The sequence below is a fragment of the Notothenia rossii genome, assembly GCF_949606895.1.
Source record: "Notothenia rossii genome assembly, chromosome: 4".
In the NCBI taxonomy this organism is placed as follows: domain Eukaryota; kingdom Metazoa; phylum Chordata; class Actinopteri; order Perciformes; family Nototheniidae; genus Notothenia; species Notothenia rossii.
Genome location: NC_136902.1, coordinates 20,704,189 through 20,728,663, shown reverse-complemented (window position 1 = coordinate 20,728,663; position 24,475 = coordinate 20,704,189). Strand labels below are relative to the sequence as shown.

The 24,475-nt window shown below is 42.4% G+C and overlaps 1 protein-coding gene across 2 annotated transcripts in view; it reads right to left on the bottom strand.

Annotated features, from left to right (window-relative positions):
• The window catches only part of arhgef25a (Rho guanine nucleotide exchange factor (GEF) 25a), a 47,411-nt gene that overhangs the window by 6,796 nt on the left and 16,140 nt on the right, over positions 1–24,475 (bottom strand). For both annotated transcript variants that reach the window (XM_079679483.1, XM_079679484.1), the window contains 11 exons: positions 13,243–13,550; positions 10,504–10,614; positions 6,131–6,255; positions 5,588–5,654; positions 5,085–5,188; positions 4,784–4,853; positions 2,909–2,998; positions 2,057–2,149; positions 1,541–1,591; positions 1,365–1,442; positions 1,071–1,262 (listed from right to left, as the gene is read on the bottom strand). In XM_079679483.1, the coding sequence (XP_079535609.1) occupies positions 1,071–1,262; positions 1,365–1,442; positions 1,541–1,591; positions 2,057–2,149; positions 2,909–2,998; positions 4,784–4,853; positions 5,085–5,188; positions 5,588–5,654; positions 6,131–6,255; positions 10,504–10,614; positions 13,243–13,550 (1,289 nt within the window). The remainder of the gene's footprint in view (positions 1–1,070; positions 1,263–1,364; positions 1,443–1,540; positions 1,592–2,056; positions 2,150–2,908; positions 2,999–4,783; positions 4,854–5,084; positions 5,189–5,587; positions 5,655–6,130; positions 6,256–10,503; positions 10,615–13,242; positions 13,551–24,475) is intronic.

Sequence of the window (24,475 nt, the reverse complement as noted above, 5' to 3'; positions counted from 1 at the left end):
TGAACGAAAAGGGGCTCTATAAACCGATGAGGTGAAATAGCCGTCCGTGTGTGTTCCATCTTCCATTTTAAATCATTTGTTTACCTCCCTCACTTCCGTTAACGCCTCTCATGCACTGATTCGCTAGCTGAACAGCCAATCAGTGTTATCCCTTTGTCCGACTTCCGGTGGTGTTCCCGACGAGAAAAGGCGTCAGGTCGGCAGAAAAGACCCATTTACTGCCGATTTCGGGCCGGTGTATCTGGGCCTTTAGATGCAAGGAAGGAACGCGAGTGAGGGAAAGGAGGAGTCGAGGAGGGGTATTAGGATGATGCTTATATACACACACACGAACACTTGCTAATGTTAACACACACGGCAACGCTCACCACCAGCACACACACACACAATGGCAGATGCAAGTATCAGCGAGAGCAGCAGCGCATTCGCAACTTGGAAATATAACAACTATTTTCAATTTGTGGGGATAAAGGACGCAAAAATATTACGGTAAAATATAAACTGTGTGCAGGATAGAAAGCATTGTCTACATCGAATAACAGCAATGCCAATCTCCTGAAACACCTAACTAATGTACATGTGGGGAGTTGTCTTTTACTGTGCCACAGAACAACAACAAAACTTGTATTTTTATTGTTATTATTTCTAAAGTAAAGTAAAGTAACTTGTTACTAGTTACTTTTATAATTTAGTAACTAATAACGTTACTAGTTACTTTTTTTAAGTAACTTGTCCAACACTAACAATGACATTATTGTTCTATTAATATAAAGTGAGGTCAGTTACTCTTTAAAACAATTGGTAGTTACGGGTACTTTTTACTTAAGTACATGTCGAAGCCCGTACTTACTTACTTTTACTTGAGTAAAGAAGATTAGTCAGTACTTCTACTTTTACCAGAGTATTTCTAAACACGAGTATCTGTACTTCTACTTGAGTAAAGGATGTGTGTACTTTTGCCATCTCTGTGCATTAGTATGATGTGAATCTGTTTGTTTAACTGATACCCTGGGAGTTTTAAGAACTTTCCTACTTTTCTAAAGCTGCTTTAGCTGATCTGAGGCACCCACCTTGATGCTGTTCTTAAAGATGTACCCAGGGAGGGAAAACCCTTTCTTCCTGTCGATTGGCTCACTGAAGATGGCCAGCTGCTCAAACAGGAAGATCCGTCTTTCTTTGGCTCGGGACAAGAAGCCACTGTCCTGCTCGGTCACAGTGAAAGTGTCCTGCTGCAGCAGTTTCCCCTGGGCTGTGATCTTACCCTGGAGCCAAAGATAAACACAACAAACCGAGGAAGTGGTTACAGTTACAGGCTAGATAGTTGGCATGAGAAATGTTTTGAAGACTTTGAAGGATGGTCTTACCTCGAAGCCTTGTAGTCTGCCCACATTCATCATGTCGTTGCAGCGTTTTGGCACGAAGCACATCACTTCCACTGCTTTCTGTTTAAAAGAAAAAAGTGAGTTTATTAGCAGGAATACTCATAAAAGGCATAGCTTTGCACACCTTAAACCTTATATTTAGGAATCAGGACACCCACCTCCAACTCCTCCGTGTCCATCCCGGCTTTGGTGTAATACTTCAGGAAGTCCTGCTCAAATAAACACAGCATGGTCACCAGAGCATTCCAGGTTTACTGCTCAGAGTAAGGTGTGGACATCTGGATGAGTATTTATGGGGTTGAACCCACCTTTCATTTGATTGCCAAAGTTCAACTTTTTATATCAAAGAAACGTTTTATAACAGGGATGTCATTTTATGATCCTCTTCAAAGACTTTTTTGACGTATTATTGCTTAAATATTACGGGAAGAATCTCATTATGCAATTTGCCTCTTCCTCTCTGGATGGAAAGTAGCCTGAAAGCAGCCGGTGTGTCGTCACTGTTCCTGCACAGTGGGGTGTGTGTGCGTGCTTGTATGTTTACAATGCTGTGACAGACCAGCTATGTGTCAGACAACTGCACAGTGAACAGCTGTGTGTGTGTGTGTGTGTGTGTGTGTGTGTGTGTGTGTGTGTGTGTGTGTGTGTGTGTGTGTGTGTGTCCTGCTTTTCACCTTGAGCAGCAGCTGGTACTTCATGATCCTTTGGACAGGTTTGATGAGCAGGTCGTTGAGCTGCAGCCTGTGGCCCAGCTGTTGTCGCAACTCCTGTCAGAAGAGACGGACACAACAACACGAGTCAACATGACAGCCGCAGCAAACGCAGCAGCTAACGGCCAATATAATCATTCTAAAGGAATATATCACGGGGATTATACTGTTTATCTAATAGTCATGTGTTTACTGTCAATGAAAAGGAACTGATTACAATCTCAATAATAAATGGCAGCTGGAAAGACACCTAAAGGGTCATGTATACTACAGTATATAGCAAATAAACAGTTAGACATACAGTACATGCATACTAAAGGGCATAGTAACTACAGGCACATCGACAGTGTTTGACCTGAATCAATAAGTCATTCAACCTTCAATGTAGCTTTGGATAAACATTTCAGTATTATAAAAGGTATGCAATCCAACATATTTGCTGGCTATAGCTCCTCATATGTAAGACTTTGATGGAAATCTAATATTTTTGGGTTTTGGACTGTTGTTCACAAAACAGGAGGGAGGCTGTGGCTCAGTGACATAGTGCGCTGATATTTGGATCAAGGGGACACTGGTTCAAATCCCGCTGCAGTCAGCATGTTGCTGTGTCCTTGGGCAAGACACTTCACCCAAAATGGCTCCTGTGGGGATTGCCCACAGTATTGAATGTATGTATGTACGCTTTGGGTAAAAGCGTCTAACAAGTGATATGTAATGTAAAAAGCAGGCCATTTGAAGATGCATCCTTTGAATCTAGGAGCTTTTTAAACTTTTTTCTGACGGAACCAAAACTACTTATTTGAATAAAATACTCACCTCAAAGTAAGTCTCGATGTACTCTGAGACAATATGTTCGGACTTGGGCTTGTTCTGACAGTATACTACGTACATATGCAGACGCCTCTCCTGCAATACAAGCCAAACAAACATCAGATGACAAAACCATGCATTTGAATCTTTGATACAAATAAGTGACAAAGGGAAACTTCCCTGTCACAACATTTTATTTTGATATGCAATACAGATAAATAAACATTGCAAATAAAATAAATGTTAGCGGAAAACAGGACAACGATCTATGTGCAGTGTAGAGCAGAGCATAATGATTTGTCTCGGAGAGCGGGGGGGCCTTTGAAGCTGACTCAGTTGGGTAAGCGCTTTCTCTCCTGTGCGTAATTGGCATGGAAGTGAGGATGTGGCAGTCCTGAGAGTCCTAATGGAGTTACATGTAGATGAGCATGGGGTTATGTATAATTCACCCAGGTTACCCTAAGTGTAACCAGAGCCTTTTAGAGACTGCCAATATAAGGCTGTACCTAGCAACACGCTGCATGGCTCTGTTACCTAGAGACCAGTGAACGGCTCCACCTGAATATGGACATCGTGTAACACTGCAGAGGACGGCTGCATGTGAAATATGAGTATTCTTTCCACCAGCATCCAGTATACTAGCCTGGGTGAGTGTTTACATGTGTTTATGTGATGCATGTATCATGTGAGCGAGCACACATGTTGCGCATTGGTATCACAGCTCTCGTTAAAAGCAGATTGGGCTTTCTGCATTTCATTAGAGCCATGTTCCCTGTCTGCTTGTTTTCACAGTTTGACACCATGCTTAGATTTAGTTACAAGTTTCTTTATTCCCCCACAGGCTTTTTAAGTTAATTATCCCGTGGGCTCAGGCTTATTGAATTTTTTTGAAGAGCTACAGACAGACGGAGTGAATATAGCAAAAGAGAGACACATTTTACTTAAGCATCTTCAGACAAGAAAGACAAGTGGGTCAAATGACCCATCATGTCTGCCCCATCTGCGTGTGCCACCACTTAAACAATAAGCAAAAATCTAATTTCACACCCTGTGTAAGCCCTGTGACCCCATACCACCCATTCTATTCTAAGAACAATGTTCTTAACAGTGGAACTTTCTTTGCATGCATCCCTTCACTTCATTCCTGAGCAAAAAATATATTTAAAAAGGAGTTTGTGGTCGTTTCGGGTGAACAAAAAGCCTTCATATCAAAGAGACTAAGCTGAGAGTTTGTTTTTCTTTTGTCGTGTTCATGTGGTCTTTTCTGGCTGTTTTTTCCCTGGTGTTTCCGACCAGTCCAGCCCAGACTGGAAATTGGCCAGTGTTTTGCTGAGTGTGTGTGTGTGTGTGTGTGTGTGTGTGTGTGTGTGTGTGTGTGTGTGTGTGTGTGTGTGTGTGTGTGTGTGTGTGTGTGTGTGTGTGTGTGTGTGTGTGTGTGTGTGTGTGTGTGTGTGTGTGTGTGTGTGTGTGTGTGTGTGTGTGTATGTATGTGAGTGTTTGCCGTGTGCAGTGTTGTAAAAACAGAGCCTGGGCTAAGCAGTATCAGTAACAGGGAAATGGAAGGAGAGACGCCGGCAGTCAGTTGAGAGAGATGGAGAGACGTAGGGTGCAGGATAAACAGGAGCAATGAATGTTTTTCTTAGCTCTATTTACCCTCACGCCAAACAACACAAGGAAGGAGATCTAGACACCTCCACTGTGTGTGTGTGTGTGTGTGTGTGTGTGTGTGTGTGTGTGTGTGTGTGTGTGTGTGTGTGTGTGTGTGTGTGTGTGTGTGTGTGTGTGTGTGTGTGTGTGTGTGTGTGTGTGTGTGTGTGTGTGTGTGTGTGTGTGTGTGTATGCGTGCGTGCGTGCGTGTGTGTGGTCCATATTAGAACTCACGTGTTTAATGAAGAGCTGGGCCAGCCTCTCTGGCTCCGCTATACACTTCTCCAGCTCTCCCAGGAAGTAGCTGGAGAGAGAAAACACACACACACACACACACACACACACACACACACACACACACACACGAGCATCCCCAAAAGGAAAGGTCAGATTTGTCTCCTGACCTATTGTTCCTTTGTCCTCCATTCAGCCACAAACATAATGCTGTGCAAATCACTGTCTTTTGTTTTGATTGGAACTGGAGCAACCATATCATTTTCCACTTCAAATGTATTAAAAAAACTCAGGGACTTACTCTTTATGCCAGTCAAATATTTGGTGAATGTTCCCAAAAACTATTTTGTCTTTTCCCTTCATGTCCTCCGGAATACCTTTGGATTGCATTGTTCCCATGTAGCCCTGCAAGTAAAAGACAGATCTGTCACACACACAACACCTGGCATAATCTAGTTAGATTGTTATAAACACACTGAAGCAATCTCACGACAGCTATTATTGAGTTTCTATGAAAGTTTTAGAGTGCAAGAAGTATTCTCTGAACCAAAATATCTCCAGCTATTTAAGGCACCCGGGAGATGGATCGTCCTGCAACATAATACTCTTCAAGCTAATAATTCACAAAATCTGCTTCAAACTGGAGTCAGCAGGATGGAGGCAGACGGAAATGTGGAAAGAAAGTCATTAAGGTGATAGGGATTTTGGGTTTTGGCTCTGACAGGCTAGGTGGATGACTCAGTTTCCTCTTCTCTGTCAGGGCAGATTTTGTGTTTCACGCTGGCAGTCAGACTGCAGATTTACCTCCACTATGAGTCCCAGGTCCACCACATAGTGCTTTTCTGTCTCAATAAGCTCTTGCAGTACATACCTGTTGAGATACAAATTATGCAGAATTAGTGGTTGAGTCCACTTCAAACAGTTTGTTAAAAATGTTTATACGTGTCACACTTTCCTAATAGTTTTGCTAATAAGGACTTGATAGCCAATTCTCATTTTATAGGAAGTTTCTTGGAAATGTAATATGATACTAGTTACAGGAACAATGGAGAAAGTGTCCCACTGGTAAACATTCAATTAGAGAAATCTAATAAATGAGTCTTACCAACATGTGTTAAGCAGACCATGCAAACATGCTGAATTGAAGTATGTGTAATCCAGGAAATAATAGTTTCAAGAAATGATCAAGACTTAATGTCCACTAACTAGCTTGTAGCAACAGATTTTGCTCCGTAACATAACATTTAACAAATATTGAAAATAAACAGCTTTCAAACACACCAAGCATAGAGCTGCCATGAGGATTATCATGAGGGATATTATATTATAAAAGGATAAATTACATACGTGCTTTTCTCTAAGGCACTCCTCCTCTCCTCCTCAGTGTCAGCCGCGGTTGACCATTGGCTGGAGGTGTCGTCCATCAAGACCGAGCCGCTGTCATCTGGCAACACACTGGTGGACTCAGTGTCCTGAAGACAGATGGACAGAAAGACAGAAAAGTGTTTGTCAAAGGTCCTGTGGCAGTAATGGGTATCATGCCAGGAATAAAGTAAGCAAGGGGAGATAAAGAGCGGCAGAGAACAGATAATGATGCAGGTTGCCAAGGTGACCAGAAAGAGCAGAGAGACACGAGGAACAGAGATTGAATGATAAGAAGATCAGATTCAGATTGTCAACGTTAATGATCTGTGCTGTGCACATCGGGCACAGATAGATGGAGAGAAAGAGATTAAAAGATAAAAGAGTTTGAAATAAATAAAGCTGTGAAGGCTATTGATGGAGTTTGGGTGTCAGAGGAATATAATAACTGCCCTTTACTGACAATTACAATTCTTATTTATGAGTGAAATAATAAGTTCTATTTTCTTGTTTTTCCGCCTGAGGATTCAAACCCATTGGTAAATACATCACAAGTTATTTTTGTTATATTTCTGTAGCTACTAGTCGATGGAATACACGCAGGGCAGACCCAAGGTAACGTAATCGATTGTGTTCATGCGGTATGTACATGACCTCCTTTTCATGCTTTTTCCTGGAATTGATATCATTTCCTGTGGGGGTCCTGGAGCAAATATAGAGTCATTGTGCATGCTGCAACAAAGCCTGCCGAGACTAAATCACCACTAACTCAACGCACGCAAGACCCTCAAGTTTACGTAACCTATTTCTCCACACGACAAGCACACTTATCCCCTTTTTTTGGGTGGCACAATGACTCACAGTCATCAGTCTGAACGATTGCATCTTCCCTCTATTTTAAGCTATGCTTCTAAGCCGGTTCTTTTTTGGCTATTCACTCTCTCCTGACAATGTAAACTTATAGGAGCAGCCGTCTGTCTTCACCTAAATCCATGCGTCCTATTGTCCAAGTCAAGCAAAACCTCCCCACCTTAAACACATACACAAACCTGCACACACACCACAGACACACACCTAATCCCTCAGACTCCCCTGGCAGGCGGCTGCCCCGTGGAGAAATAAACACATAGATTGGGTAGATAGACATATAAGCAAATGGAAAAGCTACAAAACGTTTTCCTTTTCCCGTCTGGCCCATTTCAATTTGTTCACCTGCCATCTCCATTAGGAACGTGTTGGCGTCTACAAGGTGTGAGCTTTTTATCTGTCAAAGTGAAGTGTGAGAGAGAGAAATCATGAAAGAGACAGACTGTAGCTATGTAGAGAGGCAGGGGAGTAGGGAGAGACAGACAGGCTCCACAAAGACCCTCGCTCCCCCATCTCATCTTGCCCTGCTCGGAGTGCTGCAGCCCGGCTGACAGGTCTCCCCGGCTCCCTGATCACTTCCAGATGTGTGAGAAAATCCCCCCCGTCTCTCTGTTGCAAGTTTTTAGAACAAGCTGAGGTCATGCTTATGTGGAGATTAAAAAAGTGAAAAACAAACACCCTAACAATTCCCTAAAACACAAGCAGGGCTTGGGAAATTACTTTTTCTAATAATCTGAAAGGTCCCATGTCATGCTTTTCCGGTTATTACCCGTCCCCTTGTGTATTATGAAGGTTTTTATGCATGTAAACGATCTGCAGAGTCAAAACCCTCAAAGTACACCAAAACGCGTCGTTGGAGATACTTCCGGGTACCGCATGATGTCATGCGTTACCCGGAACCAAATGGACCAATCCGTGGAGCCGTTACGTTACGTCCGCGGAGCCATTACGTTAAGCCCCCGCTGATTGGTCCAAATTGACCAATCCACGGACTTCCTCACACACACTCAGTGCAGGCAGCTCTGCTGATCTCTCCTCCCTGGCTGCAGGCTGATAACAGACAGTTGGGATCGCGGCGAAATTCTCTCTGCAGACCCATTCTCACAGCGTTTATCAACCTTTTTCTTACTCAATATCAAGCCACACTTATTGTTTTTAATTCGGCTGTGACTTTGTGTGTGCTCAGGGTGATTTTGGCTGTGTTTCGCTGTGTATGGCTAAACAAGGAAACCACACCTCCACGGAGCTCAGCGCAATTCACAACGTCCCGACCAATCAGAGCACACTGTGCGGGGCGTGGGGGCTGGAGCTATTGGAGCTACAACGAGCCGTTAAAGGCAGAGAGTGAAATTCAGTGAATACACGTAGTTTACAGAGATGCTGTATGAGAAACCAAAGTGATTTTGGAAAATTGCACAATATAAATCTATTCTAGTAGACCTCAACAATGGAATTATGATCAGTGGAAATGGCCATGACATGGGACCTTTAAGATTCACGCAATAAAATGTTCAAAAGGTTTTTCTCTTTTCTTTGTTTAAGAGCAGAATGTTTAAGTCATGAACCTACCTTAGTTTATTTAGGTTAAAACATTGTTAATCTATTTAAGTATTGTACAAGGCATCAAATCAGCAATATTAAGTGATATTAAAAGATTTAAATGTAATACTTTTATTTTTGGCATTAGCTGTGATGTTATACATGGAGCTGATGTAAAAGCATAAAATGCAAGCGTAAATCTAAGGTATGGTTATAGTGCCATGAAGGAGCACTATAACAATAATAGCACTATTCACTATTTCACGGAGAAAATGTTCATTCGTAATTTGTTGTTTTAATCCATGACAGACTGTACAAATAGTTTGTCAGGAAAAGCTTTTTAATAAATATTTGGATCTGACGTCCAATCCCAAGTCCTTTCCACTAACCAAATACATTTTTCATCAAACACGATGTTCTTCTGTGATTGTGAGATTAGAGAATCACGATGTTAGGAAAAGAGAAATAAAAATACTGGACACAAGGCCATTGACGGTGGGGTGCAGAGACAAAAAGGACCTCAGACGACTGATAATTTGATCTTTCTACCTCTCTCTCTACCTCACAGTCCCCTCACTGTCTCTTCAAAGACTGGCAGTAAGAACACCAAAGCATTGACCTCATCCCTCTGATGTAATCGTATGAATGGCTTTTGATGTGTTGTTGAGGCTAAAATGACGATTTAAGTGCTCTGGTTTCAATTCACCATCATGATACACATCACAATGCTCAGTAGCTCGGATATCATTATTGTTTAACTGTGTATTGAAAGTGCTAAGGCACTGATGATTCATGCATATCCCAGTTTCTGCCATGCTTCCATTTCAAAGCAAAAAGGGACCCTCTGATCATCTAACTCAGGGGTGTCAAACTCAAGGCCCGGGGGCCAAATCCGGCCCACAAACTTCATTTTATGTGGCCCGCAAGAGCTTGCAAAGAATGTCATATGTTTATTATACGGTTACATGACATTTTACAGAAGCACATTGTCTCACACTGAAGAGACTTGAAATGATTTGCCATAGACTTCTGCTTTCAGACGTAGTTAATTATGAAGTTATTACCCTATCCGATAATAATCCAATGCAGAGGCAATAATGTAATATAATATATTATTTTATATATTTATATCGTCTTAAAGTTACAACCGGCCCTTTGAGTGCAACCATAATGCTAATGTGGCCCGCGATTAAATTGAGTTTGACACCCCTGAGAACTGAAGAGGCCTCTTTGCCACCAGCTACTGGCTCAAAGTGTTTGATGGGGAATAAAAGTGCACACACAGCGTTCTTTGTCACAGAAGTGGAGTCATCTTTCATCCCATCTGTGGTGTTGTGCTACATCCTATTCATCTCCAGGCATGTCCTTTTGTAACGTGTTGAATGTGAGTCATGCATCACACAGGTCGCTGTCAAGCTCTGCCCACTGGACCTCTGGAGCATCGATCTTCTCTGAGAAAGAGCTTTGTATTCTTTTAGACTCCCTTACATGTGTGTGTGTAATGTCTATATGCATGGGTCTATATATATATATAGTTATATTCGCATCTGTGGTCATGTGTGTGTGGTTGGTGAAGAAGCGCTTCTGCCTGTTTGTTTTGCTTGGTACTTGAACTATGCCTGCAGAAGTAGAGTTAGTCATTTCCAGATCTGGCTGCAGGGCCAAGGAGACAAACAGTACTGATGTCACCTCCCCACAAGGATAGGTCCTCCTCACTGAGAATATTACTGCTACTGTCAACAGTAAACTGTGTGCCAAAATGAACCTTTAGTAATAACCATAAATGCATTTACAATTGACTTCTCCTTATAGTTCGATTTTCATGATAGCCAATAAATTGATTCCATAAAAAAGTGGTACACTTACATTAAGTAATCTGGCTTCCTATCAAAAACCACTACGTATTTTAGCTACTTAATGTGAAAAAGATCATATGGGAGATTGTGCCAGACCTGGGTGTTTGGCAGTGACGTGCAGCCAATCATGGAGTCAGTGATGTAGCTGGGGGACTGTAGTGTAGCCGGTGACAGATCCTCAGGACTGGCCAGGCCATCTTTCCACTCCTGAAAAACACATACAGACAGACCCACATCCACAGTGTCAGAATAACACAATATCAACAAGATACGGAAAATGTCCGCAGCATACTCTTATATTCGAGCACACACTACGGCAGAAGAAGGCACGTGAATAACACAACACTATGAGTTCCTGCGGGCTGAGCCAGCAGTGCTGCTGTTATGTAACAACATGGCACCTGCCATGACTCTTAGTCCTCTGTGGATCAACTCTACCTTAACCTGTTTTTCAGGTCTTAGGCTCGAACATGACATTCCCAGAACAAATGACCATATCTTCATTTATAAAAAGGGGTAAATTAATAATCTTTTTCTCAAAGCAATGATAAACCTGTGAGTTGGATGTAGAAGTGTCAGAATCAATATAGATGTTTTTATTTTAAAGTAAATTCAGATTGAACACAGTAAAAAAAATTAAATTATAGTGTCCGTCCAAAAAAGAAAATTACTTTTACATTACATTGCATTGTTACTAATTCTATCGCTCGAAGTGGAGTCGAAAGAGATGAGTTTTTAGTCTGCGCCGGAAGATGTGTAAGCCTTCTGCTGTCCTGATGTCAATCACTTATATAGTGAAAATCACCCTTGAATGATGGGATGGTAGACTAAAAGCTTTAGGAATCCAAACTATAACATATAATAAGTACCCTGTATCAAGATTGATGCAAAACAAGGGAAATTTGATCATTTTACATTTTTGATGATTGACATCTCTCTTTAACCGCTAGAGCCAATGGAATCGAGGGGAGGTTCCACATACACACACACGTTACCAAATAAGGAGTGAGAGTGACGCGTAGCCAAAACCGGAAGTGACAGACACATTGGATTAATCTATGAATTAACCTATGGATTAACCCTCAGCAGCATTTTTATCGATTTAATGCCATTGAACACGACTTTTGATCAGAATAAAAGCTAAGGTGAGACGATCTCCCATGTTTGCTCCGTAATGCTACGTGTTGTGATGTCTGTTTGCTTCCCCTGTCGCAAGTTCTGATCGCTCAGTTATGATACTAATACCTATATAATCTGTGGAGTCGCAGCTTTAATCGGATATCTTGTATGTGTGCGATAAGTAATAAGGGTATCTTTACCTTGAGTTCTGTGCCAAGTGCGTTAGCATTTTTTCACTCAGGGGTCATTTAGACGATTCTTATGAGACTTGTGTTTTGTTTTGGTAAAAATGGTTTGTATCGTCAGTTAGCTGAGTTTCTTCCCGTTAATCTGGTATGACACATTAATAGGTTTTTAAATATTAAGAAGCCCTGAGACACAGTTTCGTGAAAAAACTACCCGCCTGACCCGGATTAGGGTCCTCTCGGGATTAACAGGTTAACCCTTGTATGGTGTTCGGGTCTGTGGGACCCGTTTTCATTATTTAGCTAAAGAAAAATGATATGATAAATTATTTTTTCAAACCCACACTCAATGGCCTTGGCTCATTTTCTGTGAAGAACATATATCAGAACACATTTTCAATGACCACCCACTGTACACCCCCCCTACACATTTACATTACATACAGGATGTTCGAAACAAAAGTGAGGAAATTGTAGGTCCTGTGCACCTGTCTGGGCCTTCTGTGTTTGTGTGTGTGTGTGTGTGTGTGTGTGTGTGTGTGTGTGCGTGCGTGCGTGCGTGCGTGCGTGCGTGCGTGCGTGCGTGCGTGCGTGCGTGCGTGCGTGCGTGCGTGCGTGCGTGCGTGAGACTTTTGTGTTTCTGCCCCTGCCATTCCCGCACTAGGTTGCAACATTGTTGATAAAGCAAAGCACCGACACCTGCCTGCTCTCACATTCCCGCATTATGTCTTGCGGGAACCAATCTTTATTTTTTTCACACTCTATCCAAGCTGCAAATTTGGGGCAAGACACAACAAATAAAGCTTTGCCAGTTTGGGTCCTTATCACAACTGATCAAGATGGCCAAAAGATTCTCTGCTCGGAGGGCCACAAATTATTTTGGAAGAGAGAGAAGCATTTGATGATGATGTAGAGGAAGAGGAAAAGGTTTCAGAATGTGAGGATCACATTTCTGAGAATTCTGAGTCTGACAGTGACTTTGAAGAAGAGGATGAGATTGAGCATCAGCTAGACGAGCCACAAGACGAGCCGGTCAGCGGGCAGTATCACTTTAATCCATTAATGTGATCTAACAAATATTAACCATATATGCTGTTTATATTGCTTGTAATTGAGATGAAGTAAACATCTGTTGAGTATTTGAACTTAAAATAGTTTGATTGTGTTGAATTGAAGCCCAAAAAGGCAGTGGGTCCACCAGACCCACGAACACTGGCTGAGTAACAAAAATATGAACATCACACAAGGGTTAAACCTGTCTCTATTAATATTCTTCAGCTAACTAGTGTACACAAGGCACTGTCAGGGTGTTGGCTTTACCTTGTATTTATACAAGGCTGAAATGTAGCTTGTTTACTTCAGAGCCAGTTTATCTGAGGCAGTGTGGGATCATTTCAGTTTATGAGTTTACTTGTGAGGTGGTTTATCTAATGTGTAAAGAGGAACTTGAAGTTCAAAGCCGGCATGCAAGGCCTTGTTCGATTAGTAAACAAAGAACGATTGCAGCCTCTTTACAACTTTGTATTCTCACCAGTTCTCTGTGGGTAATGGGAAGGATGGTGAAAGTGTCATCATGCCTCGGGGGGCTTCCCAGATCCAGGCTGTGGCTTTGAGACGGAGGAGGTGGAGGTTTTCCCTCAAGTTTGCGGACCTGGCGCTCCCCTTTGGCCGTGGCCCCAACGCTCAGTTTGCGCACAGGGTTTGTGAGCCACTTCTTCAGCGTGCTGACAGAGCGTCTGGAGCCTGGGGAGCTGGGGGCCGAGCTGCCCGATGCCTGGGGGGGCAGGGACGCCACAGAGGTGGAGATGCTGCCCTCACTGCCTGCTGCCGAGTATGAATCTGAGGAGAAGAGACAGGGAAAGACAGACAGAGCAGAACGCTATTGGTCAAACACTAGGGAGTAATAATGTGGCGGTATGGAACAGATAAATAAGGGCAGAGTATATCCTCCCTCCCTACAATCAGACATCCACGGTCAAATAGTCAATTAATCTACTGACAAAAAAGAGCATTTTGTTTCTGCTCTGCAATAGGACTCTTGATTGGCTATCAGATAAGGGCAGCTGTACTGTCAGGGAGAGGTGAAGAAGAGGTGTGAAAATCAGGAGAGAAGAAGTGAAGACAGTCATAAAACAAAGGATGGAAATATAAATAGTTTTCCTCTTCAAACACAGCAGTGCAGCTGTGAGCCTCACCATAAAGCAGGGGTGTCAAATTCAATTTCATCTCGGGCCACATTAGCATCATGGTTGCACTCAAAGGGCCAGTATACAAAAAATACATACAGTATATAAATATTTAATATATATAAAATAATGTATTATATTACATTATTGCCTCTGCATTGGATTATTATCTGATAGGGTAATAACTTAATAAGTCTCTTCAGTGAGAATGTCACAAAATGATTTAAAAAGAAAAGCAAAATTCTAGAAAAAAAGTAAAAAATAAATAAGTAAGTGACATTTTGAAAAAAAAGTAACATTTTGAAAAAAAAGACAGATTCTGAGAAAAAGGCAAATTCTAAGAAAAAATGAGTATTTTGAAGAAAGAAAATCAAATTCTGAGAAAAAAAGTCAAATTCTGAGAAAAAAAGTCAAATTTGAGATGCATTGTGGGACATGTAGTTTATGGGCAACGTGCTTCTGTAAATTGGCATGTAACCTTATAATAAACATATTATATTCTTTGCAAGCTCTTGTGGGGCCACATAAAATGAAGTCACGGGCCGGATTTGGCCCCCGGGCCTTGAGTTTGACACCCCTGCCATAAAGGAAGCACTGTTTTGTTTATGTCAATCCGACCTTTGAGCTGTACATGTCCAATCACATGACCAGCGTACACTTTGATTCAATACAGACAGCAGAGGTCAGAACAATGATGTGAAACACACTCCTGATTGGTTGAAGGCCGGCTGCTGCACAGTGATGTCATGGGAAGTGATCCTGGGGGGCGAGCTAGGACCGGACATCCACTTTAAGCCTTTGTAGAGGGAAGATTCTTGCTTGGGACTGTTTGTTTTTTCTGTCTTGTCCCCCATCCCCATCCTGCCTCATACACCCAACCCCACCACCCTTCCTCAGCCCCGAGAGTCCTCTTCCTCTGAGCTGTGTGTCTTGAGTGCTGTTGTGTGCAAACGGAGTTCAGTCATCCCATACCCCGCCATCTTCTTGCCCTCGACCAGACCTCTGACCCTCAATCCCCAACAGTTGGAGAAACACTCTATCCAGAAAAGATTAACTGCCATGGCCCATTTTAAACCAATGCTCAGCTGAATGGGACAAAGCTAAAAAAATTACCTTTAATTTCCGAAAAGTACACTTTTCAAAAAGCTTGTAATGTGAATTTGTTATGCATTTGTTCATAAGTATTCAACACTGGCCTGGTTGTAATGTTCCTGATCCAAAGAGGAAGATCTCATCACAGCATGCAGCAGTAAGAAACAGAATGCAGGAGCCACACTGACACGACCATTTTGTATGTGAACTGTCATCAAAGGCAAAGCCAAAGAAATTCCCCATCCCCAGCAGTTTCATACTTAAAGCGATTGAGCTATCCTGCACTTCATTCATCCAATTACTTTTCTTAGAAATGCAAATGTAACCACTGTATCGATCAAGGAAAATTAGCTTTGTAAAAGCTGTCGCCTATTGAGAAATGGTTAACCTCGGAGCAAAATAACTCAAGCTCAGGACATGACATCACAGCCAGTCCAAATTAAGATAGAATACATTGTTGATAGATCCTAGCTGCTAACCAAACACTTCTTACATGTCTGCTTGCATATTTAAACCACACAGACAGCATGTTCTCTGTCATTTATCTCCGGCTTGTCTCACCACACATTTTATAGGCTTCATTCGTCTGAGTGTGTGTGTGTGTGTGTGTGTGTGTGTGTGTGTGTGTGTGTGTGTGTGTGTGTGTGTGTGTGTGTGTGTGTGTGTGTGTGTGTGTGTGTGTGTGTGTGTGTGTGTGTGTGTGTGTGTGTGTGTGTGTGTGTGTGTGTGTGTGTGTGTGTGTGTGTGTGTGTGTGTATGTGTGTGATCCCAGGGTGGCCAATTTCCCCATCCTCTGCTCCCACCCACATTCACATGAAAGGCTGGAGAGTGTAAGGAGATCTGAGCCTGGCAGGCTGGGGGGTTAACAGGGGAAGAGACAAGCAGCAGAGAGGGGTGCAGAGAAGGTAGATGGCTCTATCCTGTGAGGAATAGACTCTTTGAACAAACACTGGATGGGTCCTAGATAGTAAGACGACATGTGCAGCAGTATGAGTTCAAACTTCGGCCCTTTCTGGAGTGTCTTAGCAGGGGAAGACAAAAATATCTGCATCCGAAAGCTATTTAATTTATTACTGGAGCTGTTAAACGCACACTCAAACTTTGAGGGTCCCCAGCTGGAGGGAAGAGAAAGGAGGTGAATATGACGCTGAGCAAATGTGATAACCCCAACCCCAGCTTCTCTGACCTCTAACAAGGGCCAGGCCTGCAGGTTTGTGTTTCCCTGTATTCCCTGCTCAGGTTCAGTCAGGCCAGGGTTTAGGGGTCGCAGTGCAGACACACAGCCGCAGAAACACGGTTTCTAACCAGCTCCAGACATCTGCTGAGATAGCGTATGACAAAAAGAAAGGGGGGGAGAGAGGCTGACACCGTCTCTGAGCCTGGAAGCGATTAAACTTGAGTGGAGACAGCAGTGAGGCTTCATGACTTTGCGTCAGAATGACATAGTGGCCCTGTCAGATGTACACATTTACAACATGCAAAGAGTACATAATGTATTGGTTTTATAATGATTGAGAAATCTGCATCTGTCACCATGGCAACTCTGCAGTTCCCCTACTGATTGTTTAGCACACGAGCCGGTTTCCAAGTTGACCCTGGAAAGCTTAATCTCTGTTTTGTTATGAAACCTTATACTAGCCACTAAAGGGATAATTAACAGCTTTATTTTCACTGCAACAGCAAGGAAACTGTAAAACACAAAGGGATATGATGAGCTTCCCCTCGGAGCAACATGCCTCCGCTCTGCCTAAGATGAGAGGAGTTGATACCATTATACACCAACGCAGAGGAAAAATCCTTCCCACTCACCATCTGTCTTGCTTCATATTGATAGTGCCCAGTGATATTCATCTACACAATGGCGGTCCTAAAAACAGATTACCTAGGTTTGTTAATGCAGCTTGACTATTTTGTATGTGCTTGCAATAATGAACAGTTGAAGGCACAGAGCAACATTAAGCTGATCAGTTATTCACCCGTCGGCCACTACTTTTTTAAAGGCTGAGGGGAGGCGGCGTAGAGTGGGTAAAAGGTTTCTTCTGCAAACTAAAGTAGCTCCAGTCTTTCTCTTGATGCGGTTCACCCACAAATGCGAAGTTTGACAGTACTCAGAAACCTGAAAGGGCAATTTAAGAGAGTGGGGTTTTTCTTGCACTAAATCTAGCTTTGACTCCATGTCTAGTTTAATTATTTTAGAGCTGCAACAAACAATTATCTTCATATCAATTATTCTGCAGATTTTATTCTTGATTAAATAATAAATTGGTCGGTATAAAGCTTCAGAAAAATGCCCACCATTTTCCTAGAGGCCATTGGGAATTCATCAAATGTCTTGTTTTGTCATCGAACTGCGAAATATTTGGCACTTTTGCTTGTTAATTGCCTCCGTTGATTCATATAAAAAATAGCTGCAGAATTATTTTCTGCAGATCGATTCATTACCTGTTCATCACAACCCTAAATCATCTGATTTTTCATTTGCATTTTTTCATGTAGTTTCGCAGTGAACCATGTCTGCTCAACAAAGTTTTAAATAGCAGCTGAATTGAATTAAGACTATCTGTGCCACAGCGTTCCCAGTCATGTGGAGAGGGAAAACATCAGATGCAGAAATACTCGTGAAGGTCACAGAGGTTTGATTTGGATATGATTGGATAAAATAAACATCTCCTGACAATTTATGTTGGAAACAGGAAACTAAAAGGCAAATCACCCAAGCAAAGCAACCTCTCGTTGAAGTGGATGGTTGTGCTTTAAGTGTTGGCCCCCCTAAAGAAGTTTGGTTCAACTTCCCTTTATTGATCAGTTGATAAGTGAGTGCTGCTGAGCCAACATATCAGGCTAAAAGCGTTGGCTGTAATGGAGCAAACTTGTTCACAGCCGCTCCACTCTGGAGCTCTCTGTCAATCCTAAAGCCTCATGAGACCATATAGGCAATTTAGGCATCACTGGACTCAACCCATACACACATACAGACAGAGATGCATGTGCCCATGTAATACAAATAAATTGCATCCACATTGGATTGATTGCTAAATGTGTGGCTGCTCCAGTGTCATCTCTCTATCATAGTAAACACCACACAGCAGCCTGCTCGTCACCTCAGTGCCAACAATGTCAAACGTCCAGCTGGGTCTAAGAGACTCTTAGAGCTGCCAATCAACGCCAGCCCCTCCACACAGATCACAACCCCGGGGGTCTGAGAGTGTGTCGGTCAACACGCAGGCACCAGGCGTCCTCCGGAGTTATCGCAACAGCTTTCAACAACACCATGCTTATCTTTTTTATTCTCTATCTCTCATTTATTGCTTTCCCCACCTTGTGCACTTCCGCGCAGGCTCTACTTGTATATTATGTTTCACCTACTCAGAGGAAATGGACACTCTTCCCATCAACTAGCAGGACCTGGGCTGCCCCCAGGCACTCAGATGTGCAGACTGAAAGACCTGTGAGACAGCGAGGCACTTAGTACCTGAAGAATATGACCTGAAATCCTTTAGCTGTCTTCAGATGAACTTTTACAGAAACATATTATTACAACGTTTAGAATGTCACTGTATACTTGCCAGCAATTATTATCAATGAAGAGATACACCTTTTCGCCTCCTATCTCTTTCACCCTTTTTCTCAATCGATGTCATCTGGTTGGCCTCACAGTTTTTCACGTGTGTTTTGTTTGTGCTGCTTTTGATTTATAAATCCTGGCACTATGCTGTTCTCTCTTTATCCGGTCCCCCCCTCTTCCCCTTCCCTTTATCAACATCAATTTGTTTTTATCTCAGCCACCTCTTTTGCACTCTAACCTGCTCTTCCCCTCTGCACTGCAGTGTTTTTAAGACTTTGGCTGGGTCCTGTCCTGGAATCAGGACACACAACTCCCTCCTCTGAAACAATGCTATGCTCTGCCCCAAAGCTGCTGAGAGCAGCACGAGCTCCACATGCATAACCAACTGGCAGAGACACAGTAGCAAAGGAAAGACTACCAGGAAAATGTATCTTCTTTAGAGGAGATTTTGCCAGTATACGACTTAAGAAACTGAACCTTAAACCTGAGACTTTATTCATCTTTCTAATGAATATTAATGTGTATTTTAATGAACAAAAGAATAACAAGAGGCTAAGAGATGGGCTGATGGAGAGAGCAGAGATTATTCATGATTTAGGCGTGCAGCAAAAGACGGTTTAGCACACAGGCCAGATGGAAGCAAAACCAAGAGTGAGAGTACTGTAGAATTTGCAGAAGAGAAGAAGTAAGGGGGGGCAGCTATTAGCCACAACAAATTATGCAAAAACACTTGACAGCATTTATAGCAGGGACATATATCCAGAAGCGCTAGCATTTTAATCATTGCGTGTTTCGTATGTGAGTTTATCTGCCTGCTATAATGTTTAAGGGGACAGATTGCAGTTAGACAGACAAGTGAACACAGATTTCCTGTCCTCCTACTGACCTAGTTTACGCGGACACACATGCACACACACTGCAGGGACTCGAGGAGCACAGAAGAAAATATGAGAAAGACATAGTCAAGGGACACACAAACAAGCTATCAGGGTCGATCTCCTCAGCACTCTCAGAAAGACTATGTGGTGCATGTTTCATCAGGGTAAAGCATCAAAGCAACGTCTGTCACAGAACAACAGAACAGGCCTGAAACGCTGGCATTAATCCTATTGTCTCTGGAACAATGTGAAAGTGTGACACTACTCATGATGAGAGCTTATGAAACTACCACTAGTGCCATTGACGGTCAAAATCAGCACAGTGTGAGAAAAGCGGTGTATTTTAGGGGCGAAGGTTGTGCATTTAAATCACAGCTGCTGCCTCCACCTCAACCAAGGTCTCCATCAATCCTAAAAGTGCAACCATTCTGTGCTATAAATTCAGCGTTATTCAAATGTCTGCTGTTAGTTGACAGAACTGATGAGGTGCAGAAAATAGGTCTTCAGTTGCGTCCCTTTATGGCTCTTATTTCTCTCATACCTTTAAAGCCACAGAGGACATTACACAGCTATTTTCACCAGTAATTCTGTGTCTGACCTTTTATACCAACATCAACCTATAATTGGAATATTATTATTATTATTACAATAATATATACAGAACTTAAATGTCACAGCTTGTAAAGGAGGAGATACTGTACATGGCACCCTGTTTTGGTGTGGTTGTGGGTGTTTGATAATGTGTATGTGTTTGTGGGATAATTATAGTGATAATCAACAATAACGTTTTAGACATTACAACAGTGCACAAACACTGGGTGCTGTAGATCATCACTATGATTATATGGACACACACACACACACCAAATATAGTAAGAAAAGGCACTTCTGTTTATGGGTAAACAAGGCTGCCATTAGGTGGCTGAAAACAGAGTATATTAAAAGCAAGTGTGATTCCATAAGGCAGCTGTGGCGGTGCCAGGCAGGACGCCTGCGAGGAGGCGGAGCTGGAGACAAAGCTGTGGTGCATGCTGGGTCATGGGAACGTGCAGCTTCATCGGCCCAGTCTTCCCAACAGATCTGCTCCCCTCGCTTCTGGGCTGTTCTGAAACTCATAATAGCTGTATACAAGGTCAATTCTCCAAACTGCCATGAGCAAAAATGTTCTCATAAGACATCGACAAGATGTACACAAAATATATATTTGAGATGTAAAGGGATGAAGAGGGATGGCTAGGGTGAATGTGAAGTAATTGTTGAAGAATATCTGATTGACACAGTGTGATATTTGGGTTGAAGATCAGGGCCAAGGTAAAGTATTTAGTATATTGTTTGAGTAATGAAGAATACACAATGTATATATGTGTATATTCTTCCCACTACTCATTAGACATGTTTCTTATTTACATTGTTTATAAATGTTTTTTACGTGGATTCTTTCATTATCAAGAGCTACATATTTCAAAAAATAAATGTTAACCCACCAGATGTAATTTAAAAGTATGTTTGAATTCTGCAAACTTGGCATCTCACATGTGTGTTGAAACAACTGCTCTCATGCCGATCTGGCACAATGTGTTTTCCTGCAGATGTTAAGATGTGCTGGTACAGTTATTCTCAGTCAGACTTGATGGGCTTTCCAGACACATTTTCTCTACATGGCTCTACACCTCTCCCCGCTCTAATCGCCATAGCAACGAAGCCCAGAAGGGAAAGAGAGTGGGGTACAGCGGCACAAAAGATTAACCACCAGTAAGACACAAAATCCACCTACACACTTGTACACACGCTTATCTCAGACACACACACACACAGAATGTAATCGTTACCATAGATTTGCATCCCTTTTTGAACAGTAACACGCAACTGTTCGTGGCTTATTTGTAAAACAATGCGGTGTGCACAAAGGCTGCCTTTAAAAAGCTCATTCCACATTCAAGAAACAACATCAGCACCTGTCTGCTTTTATCTATTTCAGATCAAGTCCTGCTTTTGGAGCCCAAGCTCTCCATATGGCCATTAAGAGGGTGTCTTATGAATACGCAAACTCCATTCGAGTGTTTCAGGAGAGCTTGGGCTCATGTCAACCATTTGTGGTCTACAGTGTTGTCTACTAAATGGAATAATAATTGTGAGCTATCTAATGATGACAGTGAAGCAACACAGAGACAGAACAAATACAACTTGTGCCAAGGGGGGGAAACATTTTCTTTTGTAGATCTTAATTGCTCACTGAACTGCTTTGTTAGCAAACCATAAACCAAGCCCATGTTTCCACCTAAATGTCAGCAGATGTCATTTGAGCGTTTCCACAGAAACCCATTATTCTGATATAGACTGTGTGTGATGTCATTGAATTATTATAGCTAAGGTCTTTTAAGTGTTGCTGCTTAAAGGAATAAGGCCGTTTCATACATTAGAGATTAAAGTGAAGACACTGACAGGAAACATGAGGATAGAGAGTGAGAGGTTCAACATGTTCAACCTGTGTCGCTGCCGTTGTTACTTGTTTTCTTTACTTAACCACTTGGCCACCAAGACCGATTATAAACCTTGAGTATTTGCAGCAATAGTCAAGCTGCTGGCTATCTCCTAGCTAATGGCTGTGTGACTATGGTAACGATCAATGCAGACAACTGACAATCAACGTCATCTGCTGACGAATGAAAGGTAGATGGATCAATTTTGCTTTGCTCACAATGTTGTGGAGGAGGCAGAGACCAAAGACTGCAGGCACTTCCTGGAAATGTTGTCCTTTGCGTTCTTTCTCACTCAATTTCCCAGAAAGAAACTTCCTGTACTTTTTACATTTGTACACAAGAGACAGGTCAGCTATGTTGAATCTTGATGTACCCACTATGTATTTTGTAGTCAAGTAATAGTCAAGATAATGAAATACCTAATAACTGTAATCTGAAATGGTCCTAATAGACAAACAGGAGGTTGAATTTAGGTCAGTAGTCAACACAATAGTAATTCTCTATATACTGATCTTCTATCTCAAGATTTACAGTATAACCAAATGCTTTAGGAGTGCCTTTACCATACTGGTTGCATACTTAAAAGGTCCCCTATTATACTGTTTATCCTCAATATATAATAGGTCTCAGATATATACAAAACATGTCTCTGAAGTGTTTGGCTCCAAATACCAAACAGATCACCCATTGTAGCATCCCATAAACCCCTCTGTTTCAGCCCTGTTTCAAAAGTTCTGATTCTGTGTCTGTAACTTTAGATGAAAATAAGGAGCCCCTCCCCACGCCCCTCTGAGAGATATTTGGTTAAAAAGAACACAATGGTGCTCTAGGAGGAGATTCATGTGATAAGGTGGGGGGTGGGGGTTACCTTGGTTGGTTATTGGCTCGTTATGACATCATAAAGTGGCCATAATCTGATCAGCTCATTTTCAGACAGGTTTTTATATAAATGGATCAGGACAAAAAGAGACCAAATATTTTTTCCTGAAACTTTCAGAATCTCTTAACACAGAGGGGACACATGTTTATGTATAAAAGACATGAAAAAAGTGGATTTTGCATAATAGGTGACCTTTAACACAGACAGGTGGAAACTGACACCCACTGTTTAATCTGCAGATTTGATAGAGAACAAGATAACCTTTTCTAGACACAACATGCGGTTGCTCTAGCCGACTTCTTTACGACATTGCTTTCATTATTGTCACTTTCCATTGTTTGCAGTGCCTGCAGTGCACTGTTTTGGAAAGTTTCTCAGCGAGGCCTCTATCAAGCGTTCTCCGGGGAGAACAGCAGAGGAGAGCAGCCGGACACAAAGCCCCTCCCTGCTCTGACAGCCTGAGGGGTCACTGAAGCAATCCGTGTAGTCAACCTGTTGTTCAGACTTACAGTAAGTATGTTCCAATCTTGCGGGATGAAAAGTTGTACTGGGTAGAAAGTGAACATGTTTTTTCCCACTGTATTCAATCTCACTACATTACAGAACAGTTGAATATCAAACAGCAATAGAGTGAGTCGAACAAGACTGATAACCAAGTTTAAATGAAGCGGGAACAAATGTCGTAGACCCCCCTAAAGTCTGCAGACATAAAAAGAGCCATATGGTCTGAAAGTGGGGGGAGAATCGCAGGGGGAAATGGCTCCTCTCCCCCTCTGCGCTGTAGGAGAATTCTTTCTAAACAAGGTATGGAATGCACTCCTGTGTTTCATAATTTGTTCCCTCATTCTTCTCCTCTGCACGTTTACAAACAGAACCCAGAAGAGGAGGAAAATTGAGAGGGAAAGAAAGGAGGAGATAGAGGAGGAGAGGAGCATGGGAGCCGTGGAAATAAGTCAGGGCAAGAAGGAAAGAGGAAAGAAAATGTAACTGTAAAAAAGGGAGATGAAATGAAAATGGGAGAAGGTTATAATTAATAACCGTCCGACTAGCTGTATGCCGACCAGTCTAAAACAGAGAGGGAGAGAGGAAGGGAAGAGGACGAGAGAAATGAAAATGCCCCAGGAATGATCTTAATGCTCCACTTGGTGTTCACATTCCAAGCCGGCAAATCATGAAACATTCAGCCCAAAATGTAAACTGTGTCCTTTCGTCATCCAGCTGGGAGACTGGGAACACTGGTAGGTATTAAACAAGTCTCCCCATCCTCTCTCTCACTTCTTTCCCTTCTCTCTCTCTCTGTGTCCTTTTCTCTGTTGCATGTGCGAGAGAGAAACAATATGGAGGAGATCAGTTGCACGGCAGAGAGGAGACAGGGGGTTGGGTGGGAGGCCAGGAGGAGATGACGGGGTGGAGGGTGGGCTGGGGTGCAACGTTTAAAAATATCTCAAACTGTCGAACACAAGGCTGGGCCACAGCAGTCCAGCAGCATACCTTCGATTTCAGCTATTTCTGCTGCTTTTTCCATAATGTCCAAAGTCTGCCTTATAAGCTGATGACAAAGAAGCTTCTCCAGCTGAAGCATAAAAAGACACGCTGGTTCAGTCACCGTAATTTTTCCCCATGCGTTTGCCAACAGAGCTGCTTTCTGTCAGAAGGATACTTGACTTATTATCAAAATGATAT